This window comes from Nomascus leucogenys, chromosome 11, assembly GCF_006542625.1.
Source record: "Nomascus leucogenys isolate Asia chromosome 11, Asia_NLE_v1, whole genome shotgun sequence".
Taxonomy (NCBI): Eukaryota; Metazoa; Chordata; class Mammalia; order Primates; family Hylobatidae; genus Nomascus; species Nomascus leucogenys.
In genome coordinates, this window is record NC_044391.1 from 59447675 (window position 1) to 59466772 (window position 19098).

The window sequence follows — 19098 nt, forward strand, 5'->3', positions numbered from 1 at the left end:
GTTGCCCAGGCTGGAGTGTAGTGGCACGATCTCGGCTCGCTGCCATCTCCGCCTCCCGGGATCAAGCGATTCTCCTGCCTCAGCCTCCTGAGTAGTTGGGATTACAGGCATGCGCCACCACACCCAGCTAATTGTTGTATTTTTAGTAGACTCGGGGTTTCACCATGTTGGCCAGGCTGGTCTCGAACTCCTGACCTCAGGTGATCCGCCTGCCTCGGCCTCCCGAAGTGCTGGGATTACAGGCGTGACCCACTGCGCCTGGCCCAAGTATACATTTTAAATGTACAAAAATGAGAATCAAACCCTAACCAAATAAATGTTTATGACAGTCTTAATATTCCTAAAAGTTTGCTTTCTAAACAAACTTTTCAGTTTCGATATGATAATGTTCCATGTGAAAATATTTATAGAAGGCAGAATGGCTTTGTTTTTATTAGATTTATCCCTACTCAGCACCACAGGGTTTAGCTTTCCACTGATTTGATGAATGAAAGTACTTGGGTGCCACAACAAAAAGCATTATAAAAAATCCTAGACATGTATATTCCGTTTTCGAATAAGAAATTGGACTAAGGAAAAAAAAAACTTTATATTGTTGCATGTTATGGCCAGATGTGCTTCCTGAAGCAACATATCCAATGCAATGATGACTTTTTTTTTTTTTTTTTTCAGAAGAGGACTCGCTCTGTTGCCAGGCTGGAGTGCAGTGGCATCATCATGGCTCACAGCAGCCTCAACCTCTTGGGTTGAACAATCCCTGCCCCTGCACCTTAGCCCACTGAGTAGCTGGGAGAACACACATGTGCCACCACATCAAACTATTATATTTTTTAGTTTTTACGGAGATGCGGGCACATCATATTGTCCAGGCTGGTCTCACACTCCTGGGCTCAAAAGATCCATCTGCCTCAACCTCTCAAAGTGCTGGGATTACAGGTGTGAATCACCATGCCCAGCCTGCCACCAATTTTGTAAAACTAAGTTAAATGTTTTACAGAGTCATTTCAATTGTTCAAGTATTTTTAAGTAAAAAAAATAATCTGTATGGGGCCTGTTGATAAAGGAACTTACTGATATTCATCTAGCCTCTAAAATAAGTAGTATCAAGAAGCCCACTTTAGCCTTTAAGATTAGCTTATGATAGGTAGATAGCTCTTTTAAAAATTTTTTCAAACAAGTTTTAGATTTAGGGTTAAGTTTGGGTTGGAGCGAACAGGACTGTCTGGACTGAAAGAAGTATCCTGGGGTTATCCTCAAATAGAAATGAACTACAAGAAAGTGATTTTCACGGGCTTTGTAAATTTGAATACATACCTTTTTCTTCATATCTCTTATAACTAGGGCAATTACTACAACAATATGATGACAACAATATGATGAGCTTTGACATATTAGAACTTTGAGATTTTTCAGAAAAATAATAGCTAGCATTTATTGAGGGTTAACTATACGAAATTTAGTTAACCCTCACAGCCACTCTATGAAATAGGCATTGCTATTCATATTCCTGTTTCACAGAAATGAAAACCGGTTATGCTAGCAAGAGGCAGATCTAGGATTTGAACTGTACAATTCATGCCAGAACCCAAATTCTTTGCCAGTACTATACAATGCCTCAATTATCAGCAACCACTTCTTTGCAATTGGGCTGACTTTTTCACAAACATTTATTCCTTATTGAATTTCTTATTCAATAAGGAAGTTACTGTCCACTTACTGTCTCTCCTATTACCTTCTCTCATACTCCCTTTCTCTTAAGATATGAAGAAAACAAGCTGTTTGTGCTTCTAATCTTGATTTTGCCTTTCCTCCAAGTAACTACAATGAAGATATGGAGTTCAGCTGAGACAAATTCTCGTAGAGGCAATACAAAAGCATGTTTTCTTATTCCAGAAAGCCTGGTCCATCTGTTTTATCTGATGATTGCTGTATGACTCGTGGAGAGAGTAAGATCGCAAATTGATAAAATCAGAGAGACAGATGTGAGGGTTTGTATTCCAGTTTGTCACACTCTGTATTTAAAGTTCTATTCGTTCATTGTGTTTTAATTTTGATAAGAAATTTGGGAGGAAAAAAAGGGTAGAAAATCATGCTCCAAATGGCCATCTAATTAGTCCATGTTTATTCAATGGCCACTCTGTGTTCAGATCTATAAAAATATTTTAAAATTACGTCTCTTTGAACAAACAAATCATACAAATAAACAATTAAAATGACATCCAGGGAAATTAGTATAAGCTCACCTGGACTGGCTGGATGAGAGTTTGGGCTTTCTTCAAAGGATAAAAATGACAGTCTGTAGACCTTCAAGTTTCTAACACACTCAATTTTCTGGTAAAAGCACAGACCAGGATTTCATGTTGACATGAAATTCTAGTGCCTTAGCAGGGACTCAGTGTGCAACAAAATTTGTGATCTGTTTTCCCCCTTCATCTGCCAATCAAAGAGATGTGGAAAACTTTATAGATGTTTGTTCCTTAGTTACGGGGATGGGGAAGTGGAGTGTCATAACACTTGAGAGACACAGAGGACTAAAAGGCAGAAGAACCAAATTGAAATTTATGATTCTGTCTTCAGACACTTACAGTGGGAGCTGCTGGGAATATGGAAGTATATATTCTACAAGTCTGTAAGAGTGAATAAACCCAGTTCACAAATAATAATAATTGAAATAACTATCATGCTACCTAAGAAATTATCTTAGATTTCATAACAGTATGTAATTTGAAATGAATCTGACATTGTCCTTATTAATGATAACTGAAGTATTCAATGCCAAAGGTTAGAGATTACTAAATAAATATTTTAGGTAGACAATTGTATTCAAATTTTAATATCTAAAATTATTTTTAATAAGTAAAGAGAAATAAAATAACTACAGGGATAAAAGTACAGAGTGTGATTAAAAATGATGACACCAAGGCAATAATCCAGAAGAGACCATCAGTGTTTATTACATTATAACAAAGCTCCTTTATGAATATTATTCTCCTGTCTAGAAAATAAAACTTTTCACTATTTCAAATCATAGAATGTATCTCATACTCCAGAAAAAACACGGCACTGCTTATAAAAAAAAAAAAAAAAAAAAAAAAGATCTAAAGATTAGGTTTGTATTTCAGAGAATATTTGAATAAAAATTGGATTTGGGTTGATTTAGAATGCATCTGTCTCATCTGCTCACTGTGTACCTGAATCCATAAATCTGTCTACTGCAGCTAAATACAATATTTTAGGGATTGAGACAATGAATGAAAAGAAACTAAAAACCTGGTTTCACAAACAATCAAGCTGGTATTTTCATGTAAATATCTACATCAATAATAACTAAACTAATAGAAGTGTATAATATTGAATACTAGGAACCAGGCCTAAAAATAAGTTCCTTTGAAGGAAAAGATATTAAAAGGCTATGAAAACAATTTTAGTATTTAAATGTGTCTTTTCTTAACTCTGCATAATTTTTAATTGGATTCATGAGTAAAAAACCAACTTAACATCTTTATAATTTTCGATTCCATTATTTTTTTGTGAGAAGACACAAGAAGAGATAAAATTTTAAATTGCAATTCAATAAGTTATTTCTGTGAGTTTAATTGCAATGTTTGACTCTCAGCAAAATTGCTAAACAGTTCACAACAGTTGCCTGTTTCACACTCTTTCCCTATCCCCGTGCTCCCTTGCATCTGGTCTAAGAGAAATGTTTTATAAAATTAATGTAGAGGACAAAATAAATTCAAGAAAACTCAACTAAGTATTTGGATTAACCAGAGCTAGCTAGAGAATCAATATAATTGTTGTTAATGATATCTTACATTATAATTTTTCACCCTTTTGATGACATCAAGCTTTTCTTGTCAATTCAGATTCAACATGAGCATAACCCGACAGTGGAAAGGTTATGATAATTAGGCCCCTAAATTGATGCAGGGATAGTTTAACATACGCAAGTCAATAAATGTGATACATCACATAAACAGAATTTAGAAAAACATATGATCATCTCAATAGATTCAGAAAACGTATTTAATGAAATCCAGCATCACTTTATGATAAAAATCCCTCAACAAAATAAGCATGCAAAGGACTTACATAGTATTGGAAGTCCTACCCAGCGCAATCAGACAAGAGAAAGAAATAAAGTGCAGCTACATTGGAAGACAGGATGTCAACCTGTTGCTGTTTGTCAGTGATATGATTGTATATCTAGAAATCCCTAAAAACTCATCTAAAAAGCTCCTAGATCTGATAAACGAATTCAGTAAAGTCTCAGGTTACAAAATCAATGTACACAACTCAGTAGCACTGCTGTACACCAACAATGACAAGCTGAGAATCAAATCAAGAACTCAGTCCCTTTTACAACAGCTGCAAAAAAGAAAGAAAAGAAAATACCTAGGAATATACTTCAGCAAGGAAGTAAAAGATCTCCACAAGAAAAACTACAAAACACTGCTGAAAGAAATCATAGATGACACAAACAAATGGAAACACATCCCATGCTCATGGATGGAAAGAATCAATATTGTGAAATGACCATACAGCCCAAAGCATTCTACAGACTCAAATGCAATTCCCATCAATACCAGCATCATTCTTGACAGAACGAGTAAACACTATCCTAAAAATCATATGGAACCAAAGAAAGAGCTCACATAGTTAAATAAACACTAAGCAAAAAGAACAAATCTGGAGGCATCACATCACCCGACCTCAAATTATACTACAAGGCTATAGTTACTAAAGCATTATGGTATTGGTAAAATGTAGGCACATAGATCAAGGAACAGAACAGAGAACCAAGGTGTAAAACCAAATACCACTAACTGATCTTTGACAGAGTGCACAAAAATAAAAACTGGGGACAGAACACCCTATTCAATAAATGATACTGGGAAAACTGGCAAGCCACATGTAGAAGAATGGAACTGAACCTCCATTTCTCACCTAATACAAAAATCAACTCGAGATGGATCAAAGACTTAAATTGAAGACCTGAACCATAAGAATTCTAGAAGATAACATCAGAAAAACTCTCTGGACATTGGCTTAGGCAAAGAATTCATGACTAAGAACCCAAAACCAAATGCAACAAAAACAAAAGTAAACAAATAAGACCTAACTAAACCAAAAAGCTTCTGTACAGCCAAAGAACTAATCAGCAGAGTAAACAGACAACCCACACAGTGGGAGAAAATATATGCAAACAATGAATCTGACAAAGGACTGGTGTCCAGAATCTACAAGGAATGCAAACCAATCAGCAAGAAAAAAACAATGACCCCATTAAAAAGTGAGGAAGGACACGAATAGACTGTTCTCAAACTAAGATATCCAAACAGCCAACAAACGTATGAAAAAATGCTCAACATCACTAATTATCAGAGAAATGCAAATTAAAACAATGTGATACCACCTTATTCCTGCAAGAATAGCCATAATTAAAAATTCAGAAAACAATAGATGTTAGCATGGATGTGGTGAAAAAGAAACACTTTTACACTGCTGGTGGGAATGCAAATTAGTACAGCCACTATGGAAAACAGTATGGAGATTTCTTAAAGAACTAAAAGTAGAACAACCATTTCATCCAGCAATCCCACTACTGGGTATCTACCCAGAGGAAAAGAAGCCATTATATGAAAAAAACACTTGCACATACATGTTTATAGCAGCACAATTTGCAATTATAAATATATGTAACCAACCTATGTGCCCATCAACCAAAAAGTAAACAAAGAAAGTGTGGTGTGTATATATATATACCATGGACTATTACTCAGTCATTAAAAGGAACAAAATAATGTCTTTTGCAGCAAATTGGGTGCAGGTGGAGGTAATTATTCTAAGTAAAGTAACTCTGGAATGCAAAACCAAATATCTTGTTCTCACTTATACGCAGAAGGTAAGCTACGGTAACGCAAAGGCATAAGAGTGATACAATGGACTTTGGGGATTTGAGGGGTGAAGGTTGGGAGGGTGATGAGGGAATAAAGACTACATATTGGGTACAGTGTATATTGCTCAGGTGACAAGTGCACTAAAATCTCAAAAATCACCACTAAAGAACTTATCCATGTAACCAAAATCCACCTGTACCCCCCAAAAAACTACAAAGAAATAAGCCTTGAAGTCAGAAAAAAAAAAAGTTCCCTGAATTGATGATGCACCCTAAGCCAGCAACAAAACCATCCACAAATGCAGTAATAAGTGCTCTTATCTTGTTATTTTAAGTTAAAAGTGAGGAGTTACTGCAACGTACCATGTATTTATGTTGCAGCTTTGTTTATAATAAAAAATGTATGTCACTAAAGCATGTATTAACAGGAAATTTTTAAATTAAATGATGTACAATCATATAATGGAAAACTGTTTACAAAAAGGTAGTAATGAGAAAAACATACAATGCAGTGTATTGCACAGAGTGTGATCCCATGATTCATTATAAAAACCAAATTAAATTCAGCAATTTGTTCCAATTACCTTGAAATATCATACTTATTATGTATTATGGAAGGGCATCTTTAAAAAAAAAAAGCTAAGCTTGATAATTCCACAAATCTTCAAATGTACTAATAAATATGCCCTCTAATATATAAATTTGGGTGGTTTGGTTGATGATAGCCCAAGGTGTTATTTTATTCTTTTGCAGTGTCATCAGAGGGCATAATGGCCAGATGGGCTAACTTAAGAAGAGTCTCCCCTGAGGCATGCTGAAGAGGAGCAGGATCAAAGACCAAGGTGTGAATATTGCAGAAGTTTAGCTGACTTGTTAAAAAAGGAATGTAGCTCTAAGGAATGCAGCTCCAAACTATCTTTCTGTGTTTTTTCTTCAGTTGAAAATACACAATCCTTTATGGTGGAAGGGGGGGAAGAAGGAGCAGAAGACAAAAAGTTCTGAAAGGTCTGTTTCCAAAGACACAACTGGTTTGACATGAGCTTTTACAGGAAACTTGAAAATAGCTGATAAAAAGGTTTTACAGATGAAAACTGACAAGGACCTATATCTATTAAATTAGTGAAAATGAAAAAGGAGGGGCACTATTCAGGAAGGGTAAGGATATGGTAAACATCCTGCACAGATTTGGGGAATATAAAGTCTTAGAGTCTTTTAGCAATACAATTTAGAAATATCTAACAAATTGTGGAAAACATATACCATTAAATCCAATAACATTATTTCTAGGAAGGAACTCTATAGATATGCTTGCATATCTATACACAAATGCAATAATGAAGTGCATAAAATGCAACGTACCATGTATTTATGTTGCAGCTTTGTTTATAATAAAAAATGTATGTCACTAAAGCATGTATTAACAGGAAATTTTTAAATTAAATGATGTACAATCATATAATGGAAAACTGTTTACAAAAAGGTAGTAATGAGCAAAACATACAATGCAGTGTATTGCACAGAGTGTGATCCCATGATTATAAAAAATAGTAATAGCAGATGTTAGCTATTATCAAACACAAATTACCCCTGAGAGTAAGTTGATAGGTTAGAGTAAGCCTTCTGTAAAAATGCAAACAATGATTTCAGAGTGAAGAAAAAATAAATAGGATGTCATTAAGGTCATGGAAGAGCTGGAATATCGAATTGAATTATATCCTTTTACAAATGGACTAAAGAATATCCAATTCATGTGAACTACAGGAAACTAAAGTTTAGATATTTTAAATGATTTTGCCTGTCACTGTATAACACAAGGGTGTCATGATCAAGCTAGATCTCTTTACCATATCATTAATAAAAGTCAAATTTTAAATTTGTGCCCAATATGGCTGGGTGTGGTGGCTCATGCCTGTAATTCCAGCACTTTGGGAGGCCGAGAAGGGCAGATCACTTGAGGCCAGGAGTTCAAAACCATCATGGCCAACATAACGAAACCCCTCTCTACTAAAAATGCAAAAATTAGCTGGGCGTGGTGGCACATGCCTGTAATCCCAGCTACTCGGGAGGCTGAGGCATGAGGATTGCTTGAACCCAGGAGGCAGAGGTTGCAGTGTCGCTAGCCTGGGCGACAGACTTAAGACTGTCTCAGAAAAAAAAGAAAGAAAGAAATTGTGCCAATTGCTTTTAAGAAGTCCTTCAGGGCAAAGATATATAAATACATTTAAAGATACATAATACAATGATTATTATTGCTTGTTGATTTGGATTATACTATCCAAAAGAATAAGTTGATACCCCTGTATTTTACTTATAAACATTATATTGTAGTGAATAATAGTTAAATGTATACCTGTAATATATTTTAAGGATATTACATACATTTATAATATATCTTTGTATAAAAACAATGGCATATATGCAAATAATATTTTTTCATGTCCTTTACAAATAATACAGTTTTATAGAAATTATCTTAGGTCTAGTTAGATTAATTATGTAGTGAAACTTAAACTATATTTCCCCAGGCCCCATTTGTAAATCAGAACTGGGTTCTTTTTTTTTTTTGAGACAGAGTCTTGCTCTCGCCCAGGCTGGAGTGCAGTGGCACAATCTCAGTTCACTGCAAGCTCCGCCTCCCCAGAACTGGGTTCTTATAAAAGCCTCAAGAAGCCAGGATTGGAGCAAACTGTACCCCATAAGTTGGGGCTCCACTTATAGAATAACTAGCATTTCTTCCTGCACAGGCAGTGCTATAAGTAGGAAGTGTGTAGCTAAGGAAAAGAATCCTAAGGTTTGTAAGCCACAGAAAAATGTGACAGTGTGATAGAGTTAAGATTGTCATTGCTCTAGGTACTGTAGAAAGCCATTTGCTCTGATTAGCCCTAAGAATTTTCAACAGGAGAATGAGAACAAACAATAAATGTGATTTATTGGTACCAGATTCTGAAAATGTTTTATACTGATAGACTCATACCCAAACATTGCTAGATTGGCACTGCTGACCGAACGTACTGGATATCTGTTATAGATACACATACATACTCTTCACATGCTCATAAAGCAAAACAAAAACAAGACAACAACTGAAATAAATTTATAACATTTCAATACCACAAATCAGTATTTCTGTATGTAAAATATAACCAGATATATCAAGTAATTTTTTTTAAGTTATAAATAAGGTACTAAGGGATATCCATCTACTTACCTTATTTTTTTATCAACTATTGATGGCAGCAGCTGCTCCAGACAGCCTTCCACTGCCATCACGCTGGCTGCAGCAAGGAGGCACAGCCGGGCCTGAATGCTCCGGGGAGCATGTGGGAGCCGGGGACAAGCAGGAGCTTTGCCTCTTCCGAGTTCGGGGAGGAGCTCCCCGGGTGCACTGCAGCCGTCCAAGCCACGGATACAGACGCAGACCTCCCAGGCCACTCCTGCTCCATGGAGCAGGCAGGAGCCGCCCCCTCCCATTTCCCCACACAGCTGCAGTTGCCCAAACTACAGCTGCAAACTCAAGCATCTCTGTACCCTTGGGGGCCCAGGAAGAGCTCCTGCCCTCACAGGCTCAGAAGTGCCTACTCCGACTGCCTGGCTTCTCCCTGCTGTTGGCTTCCGCTCCAATCTTGGAGCAAAGTCGGTGCCGAGCCCAGGTGCCAAGAAGAGCAGCAGGAGGCAGACAGATTCCTGGGCCAAGGGGATGGATGCCTGGTAAGGATGGGGTTGACCAGCAGCAGAGAGGAGCTACCCACTCTAGGGCCTCCTTTCTGCTGAGCACTTTAGAGACTTGCAGGGACATCAGGACTGCCAGCTGCAGAAAGGAGCAACCCACTCCACGGCCTTCTGTCTGCTAGGAGCTGGGGAGATGATGAGAGGGCCTGCCTGCAGAGAAGAGCAACCCATTCCAAGGCCTCCTATCTGGGAGAGCTGGGAAGATGATAGGACAACCTGCCTGCAGAGAGGAGCTTCCCACTGCAGGGTCCCCTCTCTGCTAGCAGCTGAACACTAGGAACGCCCTGGCTGCGAAAAGGAGCTACCCCCTGCAGGTCTCCTGTGAGCTGTTCTATTGCTCAATAAAACTCTTCATCTTGGCTCATCCTTCATTTTCTGCATACCTCATTCTTCCTGGCTATAGGAGAAGAACTTGGGACCTGCCAAATGGCGGAGCTAAACAAACTACAACACAAACAGGGTTGAAACCTGCCCATTGCTCACCATGTTGCAGGCATAGAGAAGGAGAGAATAGCTGTGGCTCCTGGGGGAGCCCAGACCTGGGAGCTCCCTGAGCCAGGGATGTGACTTCCTTTTTGGGGTCCTGCAGTGCCTAGCATCTTCAAGCTTTCAGGTGCCACTGAATTCCCCGGTGCCAGCCAGGGAAGCTGCTTGTGGTGTGTCTGGTCCAGCCACAGCCTTGCGGAGAGCTGGTACCTATGCCAGCACCCTGAGCTGCCCACCCTGCTGCAGCAGCCAGCATGTCTGACTGCACAGTGGCTGGATCCCACGCTCACACACCCCTCGCCACTCCATACCTGATTCACCCTTGGCAGGTGTGGGATCCAGGCTGGTAGCTTGAGAAAAGTGCAGTCTGCTAGGCCAAGCGGATGGAACGAGCCCAGCAGGCCCTAGCAAACTCAGGAAAAGGTGCCGCCGGCCAGAGGTTTCAGGCCAGAAAAAGCGACGCCCCAAGGATCCTGTAACACTATTACCTACAACTACTAAGGAGTTTTTACAGGAATAAAATATATTTTTATGACAAATTCAACATTCTATTTTTTCTATCTTCTAAAAATAAAAATAGGCGCAGACATTGGGATACTAACAGTTGGCAAACTTTTTTTTCTACTTTGTACTTTAACTTTATTGAAACAACCACTGTTGCTTCTTAGTCTGTGCAGCCACTTTGTATTTTGGACGCCCATATATAGCAAAGAGTACTCATTTAAGTAGGTATTTTGTTTGTTTGTTTGCTTTGTATCCTTAACTAAAAGCAGCAAGAGGCAAGCTCTCTGGGTTTTGTGAAGCTATCTTTGTTCCCATGGTCCCCCCACTCCCTCAACCCCTTCTTCAATCTGAGGACATTCTATCAGTGTCTTTATGGGGTGGCAGGGGGCTGTTGCTGAATCATAATTAGGAAGAGGTTTACGTGAGTGATATCTCTGACTGTTATTCATCATGAAGTTACTAAACACATTCAAATTTGCTTCACTCCACTTTTGCATATTGAAAATAGACTATGTAGACATTTTATACTGCAAGACAACGAATGCTTGTTTTAAATCTCTGGGGATGATATGGTCTGGCTCTGTGTCCCCACCCAAATCTTATCTCAAATTGTAATCCCCACAATCCCCCTGTGTTGAGGGAGGGATTTGGCGGGAGGCGATTGGATCATGGGGACAGTTTCCCCCATGCTGTTCTCATGATAGTAAGTGAGTTCTCATGAGATCTGATGGTTTTACAAGTGTTTGACAGGTCCTCCTTCACATGCACTCTCTCGCCTGCTGCCATGTAAGACATGCCTTGCTTCCCCTGCGCCATCGGTCATCCACCATGATTATAAGTCTCCTAAGGCCTCCCCAGACATGAGGAACTGTGAGTCAATTAAACCTCTTTCCTTTATAAATTACCCAGTTTGGGGTAGTTTCTTTATAGCAGTGTGAGAACAGACTAATACAGGGGATGCTTGGTCAGATTAAGAAAAGGAAGAGATAAGTTAAAATGTGAAGCAAAATTGAAAATACTTCCCTATTTATGAGGGTGTAAGAACTTATAGTACATTACCAACACAGGATCTGTCTGGGTTTTGAAAAGTTTCAAAATTGGTTACAACTATTTTTTTTTCCTGAAATGTATTCCTGCCTGAGAGCTGTGGGACCAACTAAATGACTACACCATCCATTTCTGCATTCTTTTTTTATGACAAGGCACATTCCTTTAATATTCTTAACCTAGTATATACATTTAAATCAGGCCCTGAAGCTTTTCACCTATATTACAAATAATAAATAATACATGTAAAATGTCCTATGTGTTAGGCAAACAAAAACATCCTATGAAAGTGAACATAATAGCCATATCTACAACTATTAATCATACAATATTTTCTTTTGGTTAAAGAAAAGTTGCAATTTGCACCAAAAGTAATAGCTCTAGGTATGTACGTTTTTTCTTTATATCTGAAACAGAAGTATAATAGGCTTGCCATCAAAATATAATAAAGGTGATCATTTCAGTGCCAGGTACCTCGTGGTAGCACTTGTTACACAAATTTTAGGAAATGCCTAAGCAACGAAACAATTTGAGAGAATGACTTACCCTCCCTTAATGTAGTCAAGGAATGAAACTTCTGTTTCTACCAAGAAAGAGAGTAAAGTTACCTGAAAAAGAAAAAGACAGAATTACCTTCTAGTTGTTTGTGACCCCAGATAGACTTTTCTAACTATTAGAGAGAAAATCACATTTCTTTGCATTTTGAAACTCACTAAAGACTTTTTTTTATTAACATCTGCTATGACTGATTGTTCTTACATTTTAAATTATCTGAAGGAAAGGGACCAAAAAAATTAACCAATGTCTTTCTATGACCAGTTTACTTCCTTTGAAGACCAGCATGGAAAGTATCTACAAGGACATTGTGTTACTTCCCATTTTAGATAAAAGGAAAGATGAAAGGGAGTTGGAAAATGGTTAAAACCAAAAAACCAAATTCAGTGAGCAATGTCTTCAAGAGGAAATGTGTGTTTTCAGTCATGATTCTGTAATGAGCTCATCTAATATTTTAACTGTCTTGCTTTATAGAGATCTTTAAAAGAAAACTGAGGGAAAAGTTAGATTTTGCTGCTCCTCAAAAAAGTTTACCTTAAGAAAAAACTCTGCAGAATTTTTTCTTAAAATAGGATGATACTGATTTTTTATATTTTTTGATACATCTTTGCACCTTCTATACTGATTTAGTACATCATTCCCACAGAGTTGTCAATTTTAATGAGCACATACACATCCCACGAAACGAGTCTTACTTGTTAAGTATAGCCTATAAAGAGTGTAGTATTTCTTACTAACACTTGTGTTTTTTACGTCTGCCTGATTCATTATACTTGGATTCCTTGAATGAAGAGTTCATAACAAAACTTCAGCCTCTCTCAGAGGCCTTGCAGCCCCTAGGATAATCTACAAGAAGCCAAGTCACTACCTTCTATAAGGTATTCTTCATTACAATCTGTCCCCTGGGAAGCTGATTTTTCTATTGTGTCCCTTCATATTAAAACCCTGAGTGAAACACAGCTCAGTTTTTTTAATTGATTCCAGTAGGATTAAAGATGCCATCTACATATATGCTTGTTCATTTATTTTAATCTTTAATAAATAACATAAAATTTGACTTACTGTTCCAGAATTAGTATATTTTTTCTTTTTTCCTTTCTTTTTGGGATTCACCACCTTTAAAAAGCAGGCAAAACAATTAAAATGTGATAGGTTTTATACTGAATTTTTATATTCAATTTTTAAAAATGTGTAGTTTAACCTGCTGCCTTCACTTCTTATGCATGTATTCATTTACAAATGCTTTCAGTATGACTTTGGACAATCATTCAGCCAAAACTTCTTTGCAAAAGTTAACAGTGACTATCTTTTAAAAATGTTTTGTCTGTAATATTCTTCTCACCTGTACATATTGATTACCCTTAACTATGGTCACGTTCTTGATATGATAGAGACCTTTAACATCCAATGTCCTAACTAATGATTGCTTTATAGAAAAATGATGGGTTGTTAAAGAATATTCAAGTGACATAACTTTAAAAATTAAATACACTAACATAGCAAATCATCCATGTGTGAATATTTAAAGGATCTATTGACCTCACTATTGCTTTATAATGATAGCAATTTCCACCAGTTTCCCATGCTACATAATAACTGATTTGTAGACATAAGATTGGCCTTGTGACTATTTGGTCCATGAGTAAATAAGACTGCACTTCTATATTTCATAAGATGTTAGGGGATATAGGGAATATTAAGATAAATAAGACCTGCCGATCTAATGGGATAAATATAATACATAATTGCCTGAGGAGAGACTTCTTCAGATCATCTCAATCCAAAATACGGAGAAAGCATTTGACAGGGAAAAAAAGATGAAATAGTTTATGAATAAGTATTATTTGAACCACAATTTATTAACTTAAACTAGGGTTTCAATTTAAAATAAATAAATAAACACACCATTCTAGAAAGAAGAAAAAGCAACTGACCCAGGTTGGCTGGGGCAGAGAGCCCACACAACTGGATCAGAAGTGAATCTGAAAAAATAAGCTGAGGCATGTTAAGGAGATCCTTAATCTCGGCCAGGGAGTTTGGGTGTTATTTAGTTGATGTTTAAATAGGAGAATGATATAATAGGTCTACAGCAGCAGTCCTCAACCTTTTTGGCACCAGGGTCTGGTTTCATGGAAGACACTTTCTCCACGGATGGGGGTGGGGAGGATGGCTTCAGGATGATACTGTTCTACCTCAGATCATCAGGCATTAGATTCTCATAAGGAGCACACAGGAGGCAGAGCGCAGGCAGTAATGCTCCCTTGCTTGCGGCTCACCTCCTGCTGTGTGGCCCAGTTCCTAAAAGTCCACAGGCCTGTACTAGTCTGTGTCCTGAGGGCTGGGGACCCCTGGTCTACAGGATAGAGTTGTAAGGGGAGAAAATGAAGGTAACAGTTAGGGTGCTATTTTTAAATTTTCTATGCAAGAAGTAATGAATCATTAAATAAGGAAGCCCCATTAAAAATGGCTTGCCAAAAAAAGAAAAAATTTAAGAAAACAGAATAAAGTACATTTTTCAGATTTAAGTAGAAAATCTAAAGGAGAAATTGGTCATCCATTCATTCATTCATTCATTCATTCCACGTATTATTTATTGTGTATTTCAGAAAGCCCTAATTGAACACATTCTACAGGAAAACATGCACCAGTAAGGATGTTGGGCATCATTGGCAAGATCACACATTTTTCAGATGGCTCAGTGGTTATTCTATTAAATATGGAGCAGGTTGTTTGGAGGAGAAAGGTAATGTTTGATCTTGAGGTTTGAGGAATTCCTCAATTCTTCCAGATAATTTGAGGAACAAGCACTCTGAACAATATATAGGAAATCAGTGAATAAAATTAATTCAATCAAAAGTTTGAAAATAAAAAGTTCAGTGATACATTTTTCTTGAAAAACTGTATTTCAGCATTTTTCCACCTACAAATCATTAATCTAGCATTATGCCTTCGGTTTAGAAGAGATTTTTCCTAAATTTTAGGAGTAAACTTTTAGTAGAATTTCATAAGCATCTTTCAGTTCATATGAGTCTTTTTGCTGTCAGCACATCATAATGTGCTATTGTCGCAGAAAAGTTACCTCATGATTTGGTTTTAAATTACATAATTAAATTTAATTGCATAAAGATGTTTTCGTTTAATCATATAGGGCCATTTCAATTGCCAATAATACATCTGATATAACAATAATAAAGTTATGTAATATATAAATATAGTAGCATTTGTCACTTCTAAAACTAAATAATGGACTAGGGAAGTCACTTTAGAATGATAGAGTAAGGCTCTCTGCAAAGTTACTTGTCCATAAAGACAATGAGAACACTAGCAAAAATTGTCAAAATCAAATTTTTTCATGAATCTGGAAATTAATCAAAGGCTTGCAAAAATCAATGATCACTCATTCAAGAAAAAGAGTAAATCTCACTATATCATTTTAACTTGCTTTACTGCAATCCTACTTTTCCCAGCTCTGTATGTAGCAGCATTGAAAACCATCAGCCTAGCAACTACATTGGCTGTGTAAACCAACAGTCTAAAAGCCACTGGAGGGGACAGAATGGGTATAAAGTTCTTCAAAAAGTGTTTCTGGTAATGAATATGATAATTATCCTGATTTGATCATTACACAATGTATATATGTATTGAAACACCACACTGTACACCATTAATATTTACAATTAACATGTGTCAATTAAAAACAAAACTTAAAAAAATGTGTCTTTTCTAGAGAATTGTCATTAACTGACTTATATGGAAGCTTTCTGGAAAAGCTCCATTCATAGGGCTTGGGCTTGTCATTATTTGACTTAACTCAAAGCCTGCTCAGAGGGAAATGCCCTATCTCCAGGACATTTGTTGAAAGCAGTCAGTTGCAGGTGTTTAACAGCGTATCTGCTGGAGGTGATGATATAATCTGGGGCAAGTAAGAGGCTAACTGAAAAGCCAGAAAGGAAGATCTAGAGAATGAGATGTTTATGGGGGGCTTTTAAAAGCTCTGGCATATTGCTGGAAATCTAGAAGCCCATGCCCTTTGAAGGGGTGTACACATGCCCAGGAAAGATCTAGGGAATTCTTATCTCCATCCAACCTCAAGTCTCTGCTCAAACAACAAGTGAAAGCTAAGGCAGGATTTTACGTCGTTGGAGCATATAAGGAGTGCCCAAATGTACACAAATCTCTGTCAAAACATCTGCTGATCATGGAGCTAACCAAGCAAAGACTTCAGTAGCCCACATGACAAAGAATAACAATTTTATAGAATTAGTCCATGAAAATCACTAAACAAAGAGCAAAAAACACAAACCTTCGAGAAGCTGGAGAATCTGATTTCCAATATGCTGCATTATATTATTTAAAGTTTCCAGCATTCAACAGCAACAAAAATAAGATATGCGAAGAAACAGGAAAGTATAGCCCACGCTTTTCTATACGTAGAAGAAAGAAGTCGACAGAAATTGTCCCTGGGGACTTGCAGATATGGGATTTATTAAACAAAATCTTTAAATCAGCTATTACAAATATATTGAAAGAAGGAAATCACATCTAAAGGATGAAAGTATGAAACAATTCCTTACCTAACAGAAAATATCAAAAATGAGTCAAAATTATATAAAAAGGAACCAAACAAAAATTCTCAACTTGTAAAGTACAACTGAAATGAAAAATTCACCAGAAGGGTTCGACAGAACATTTGAGCTGGCAGAAGAAATAATCAGTAATTTTGAAGATTTGTCAATTGAGATTTTCCTGTTTGAGGAACCAAACAAAAAAAGAAAAACAAAACAAAACCAACCAAACAAAAAAACAGAGCCTAAGAGAGCCATGGGACACCATTCAGCATAACAACATAAGTAGAATGGCAGTACCAAAAAGAGAGAGGAGAAAGAGAAAGTGGCAGAAATAATTATATGAAGAACTAATGGCTGGAAATTTTTTTGGTTGCTTGATAAACCTGAATCCCTTGCACAAGTGCAGATAATAAAGTTTGTAATGTATTGGACCAAAGATTGTCCATTGAACTCCTAAAATTACTTGTACATAATTCATAATGGTCTCCTAGATTTTCCTCAGACTGCTCTCTCCTTTTGAAAATATATACAATAAGAAAACATTTATATTTGAAGTCCTGGCCTTACAGGGCATGTAAGAACACAGAAACATTATTAAGCTTCTTTGTCATCTCATCAGATGTGGCACCAGTCTTGTCATTTACCAAGCTTTATTGGACAAGAGAGTCTGGGGACTGACTGAAACCAATGATGAGAAAATGCTATAACAGCTAGAGAAACTAAAAGTGGTTAATCTCTGGAATATTATATGCTGACTAGCAGTAGATGATGCCTGAGTACAAGGAGAACTAGTGTGCATGTGTGGTTCTTCCTCAGCCTTGATGTTAGGCAGACAAAATAGGTATTTACATAATTACAACCTGTCTTACATGACTTATTTCCTGTTTAGAGCCTAAATATTCTTTCCTCGAAAGACCCAGCTAGACTAATGCATAATCTTTGTCTCTGACTGAGAAATTTTCTTGAGCTGAGTTTGGCCCCTCTGTAATAATTTCATAGAGCACTAATAGAGCACATATCAATCTACACAAAACATTTTATATCTGTCTCTCCCATTAGGTACTGAAATTTATATTCACCTTTATATCCCCAGGGCCTAACATAGAACATAAAATATAGAAACTACTTAAAAAATTGTTTTATGAATGAATAAATGAATATTGGAATAAAGTGGTAGAAGGAGATTTCTCACTCTCTACTTAACAGAGGCCAATTTTAGCATCAACCTGGCAGAGGAGCATTACCATTCTTGATTAAATACTGAGATACTCTCCTTTGGTATCCACATATATTAAATTTTAAAGTTAAAGGAAATGTACAGATACCATAGCTCAAGGAATAACAGTGCTAGAACATACTATATGCTCAATACATATTTGGTGATTAACTGGCACGGTGGTTTTAGGCAGAAATAACTACAATGTGTCTGCTTTAACAACTTGGATTTCTTTAACGGCTGCATATTGCCTTGTCATTCCCTTCAGTCTCCACCTAAACGGTAGTGAAGGTGCTCAGATATATATGCAGACCACAGCTCATTTTATAACGCCACGCTGACACCACTAAAATGCTAATCTTCTTCTTTATTAGGAAGGGATGGAAGAGGAGATTGGCAAAAAGGCAAAACATAAAGGCTGAAGCTTAAGAAACAATAAACTCATATCCATATTTTTTAAAGTAAAATGCTTTATACACAAGAATTAAAAATCAAAAACATTTAAATGTGACGTGAAGAAGTAGTATCATTGAATCTAAAAATGTCTGCTCAACAACTTCAAAGATTCTTACATACATTGATACTTAGTTAACCTTTGGCAATTATGCTTTGCAGAATCCATACTTTTAAAGCATAGATTCATTTATTCTAGAAGAAAACAATGGTAAAATAAAATGCCTCTTACCTCATATACGTTGAATTGTGACTGCCCTCTAGAAAGTTCCCTATAGCTTGTTGTAAATTCTCCAATGAAATCATGACTAAAATTAAAGGAAAAAAAAGTACATAATATTGGCTTTCATATATTTGTCAATTGTATTTTAAAGTTTTTAGAAAGGTTTAATCATTATCAAAAAATGCTTGATATTATTATGAATATATCTTAATAATTTACAAAATACTTAAAAGGACCAATACATAATTACATTGTTCATTAATCTAAAATTATGTATACTGGACAATTTTATTAATATTCAAATGCTTAATTTATTCCACCAATACTAACATTTCAAACAGGTATACTGGTTTTGATAACACATTTCTCAAAACTGTTAAATCATCTATTATTCAAATGATTAATTAGGATGAAAGTT

The 19098-nt window shown here is 36.6% G+C and overlaps 1 protein-coding gene across 1 annotated transcript in view; it reads right to left on the bottom strand.

Annotated features, from left to right (window-relative positions):
• The window catches only part of CPNE8 (copine 8), a 263643-nt gene that overhangs the window by 62103 nt on the left and 182442 nt on the right, over positions 1 to 19098 (bottom strand). The window contains exons 11-13 of the mRNA XM_003252308.2: positions 18690 to 18765; positions 13283 to 13336; positions 12212 to 12273 (exon numbers count right to left, since the gene is read on the bottom strand). Coding sequence (XP_003252356.1) covers positions 12212 to 12273; positions 13283 to 13336; positions 18690 to 18765 — 192 coding nt within the window. The remainder of the gene's footprint in view (positions 1 to 12211; positions 12274 to 13282; positions 13337 to 18689; positions 18766 to 19098) is intronic.